Here is a 2398-nt window from a genome sequence, read left to right as displayed (position 1 = left end):
AAAAAAGTTATAAAGAGGTTTAATAAAGAATCCAAACACCCCATAAGTTGATAATAATCTCCAAGGGGATATATACTTTGCCTTTAGGAATAATTAATTAAGTGAGATGGTTAAACTGAGATCTTTCAATTGTAAAGTTGCTTCTTGATCTTGATTGAGCCTCCAGCGCATCGTTTCATTTCTCTTTCACTCCTTGGTTACCAGTAGTATTCTTTCCACATGCCTTGCTTGCAGCTTTTTATAATCATAATATAGCCTAATAGGCATATAAGTGAATAGAATGAACATTTTTCCAATGAATTCACTGTTTTTAAATGCTCTAATTTTATACGAACGACCATAAAAATTTCAGGTCGATTCGAAGGTTTAGGTCGGTTCAACGGTTCGGGTCAGGTAAGGCCGTAAGGTTTATTACATAACATAAATACGATAAATTAACAAAAAAACAAACATCGTCATAGAAAGGATAACATACATAATAAAGATACGATTGTCTTTTAAAACAAATAAAAAAAACTTACTTATAGTTGTTCTCTACGAGTTTTCTCTTTCAATGTAACAAATGCAAGCATCGTTCAAGAATCCATTACCCATCCTATTACGCAGTTCCGTCTTCAAATGCTTCATTGAAGAAAAACTCCTTTCAACACTCGTCGTTGCAACCGGTAAAACTAACGATAACTTTATTAAACGATAGACCAACGGGAAATCGGCGTGTTTTCTTGTTTCCACCATCTTTTTGGCAAGCTCACTTACCCCATTCAAGTCGTCAAACCGTGTATCTTCTTTCACATTAGCAATGTAGTTACCGAGTTCATAGATAAGCTTGTCTTTTTCATCAAAATTAAAACCACATGGATACATCTCGGCCAACTTTAGCAAATTTAGTTTATCAAAGACTTCAAAATTAAGACACGGGCTCAAAGAACTCATATAAATAATCAAATTAGTGGATACCTCGTTAAAACGGTTACCAAGCTCTTGAATTTTGCATGTCGAGAACCGTGTTAAAATTGTTAACCACGTAATGTTGACAATTAGTGATGCAGGTATTCTTCCTTCAATTTTTTGGGTCAACATAAACGGCATCCACATTTCAGTATCATACTTTTCACAAAAGGATGTTACATCTATCAAAAGTGAGTCAAAACCTTCAAGTCGATAGGTTTGTAATTATTCTTTAGTAGTTTTGACTAGCTTAACCGCATTCAATATATCTTGATCTTTTCTTTGAAGTTCTTCACACAATGTGTTAGTAACACCCAAAATGTGCTTCATCAAATGTAGATAAAACACAAAAGTATATGTTCTCATGTGTAATTGAAGTCCATTTGCTTGACTTTTATGAGCAACAAGATCTCCCGAATTTTCTATATATTCAAGCACGTCAATAACACTAGGATATAAAGAAAACAAACGGGTCATCGTCTTTTCGTGAGAACTCCAACGTGTATCTTCGGTCCTTGCAAGTGATAGTTATTGATTTTGTCCACTTCCCGTTTCAACTTCCAGATTCAATCCCAAGCTTTCTCTTATCAAATCTACCCGCTTGCAAGATGCACCAACACCATTTACTAAACTTGATACTTCACTGAATAATTTAAAATTTTCATGATGTTTGTTTACAAGAGCCACAACAACAAGTTGAAGTTGGTGAGCAAAACAATGAACGTAGTACGCAGATGAATTTTCTTTCAAAATCAAAGCTTTCAAACCATTAAACTCACCGGACATGTTACTTGCACCATCATATCCTTGGCGTCTAATCCTACTCAAACTCAAACTGTAGTGAGCAAATAATTCATCAATGGCCTTCTTAAGAGATAACGCGGTTGTTTCTATTATATGAACAAGGCCAACAAATCGCTCTTTCACAAATCCAAATTTATCAACATATCTCAATACCACCGCCATTTGTTACTTTTTAGAAACATCCCTCGATTCATTAACTAATATGGAAAAGACATCATCACCAAGTTCATCAAATATCTTCTTTAATACTTCTGATGAGAAACACTTACATATATCTTTTTGGATTGATGGAGCCGTCATTTGGTTATTCTTCGGAGAATTGCTTAATATAACTTTACCAATTTCTTCATTTATTACTCCAAATAATTTTAAAAGCTCTATGAAATTCCCTCTATAAAGAGATGTTTCTGACTTATCATTACCACAAAAAGATAACTCACCATTCAACAATCCTTTAGTGGCTAAAATAAAAGCACTTAATCGAATCTTATATTCCCTTTTGTTTTTTCTAGTTTTTTTATCAAGTGCCACATGTACAGATTGAGCTTGGTTAAGTAAGTCTTCCCATCTTTTATGCGATTTGTCGTGTAAACTATTGCATTTACCGGCATGAGTTTTAAATCTTGAGATTCTATGCCAACACCGT

General features: G+C 34.0%; 1 protein-coding gene across 1 annotated transcript; it reads right to left on the bottom strand.

Annotated features, from left to right (window-relative positions):
• Nucleotides 1-534: 534 nt before the first annotated feature.
• LOC143626740 (uncharacterized) lies at nucleotides 535-1095 on the bottom strand. The gene has a single exon (XM_077096726.1). It carries the CDS (start codon nucleotides 1093-1095, stop codon nucleotides 535-537), a length of 561 nt encoding a protein of 186 aa, XP_076952841.1.
• Nucleotides 1096-2398: the final 1303 nt, after the last annotated feature.

Source organism: Bidens hawaiensis, unplaced genomic scaffold (assembly GCF_021521415.1).
Source record: "Bidens hawaiensis isolate Kalapana, Puna unplaced genomic scaffold, B.hawaiensis_p1.1 tig00004478_1, whole genome shotgun sequence".
In the NCBI taxonomy this organism is placed as follows: Eukaryota; Viridiplantae; Streptophyta; class Magnoliopsida; order Asterales; family Asteraceae; genus Bidens; species Bidens hawaiensis.
The sequence above is the reverse complement of the archived record's forward strand: the minus strand, read 5'-3'. Positions and strand labels throughout refer to the sequence as shown.

Excerpts from the sequence above, each read along its gene's own strand:
- LOC143626740 (XM_077096726.1), bottom strand. The coding sequence starts at position 1,095 with ATGTGGATGCCGTTTATGTTGACCCAAAAAATTGAAGGAAGAATACCT.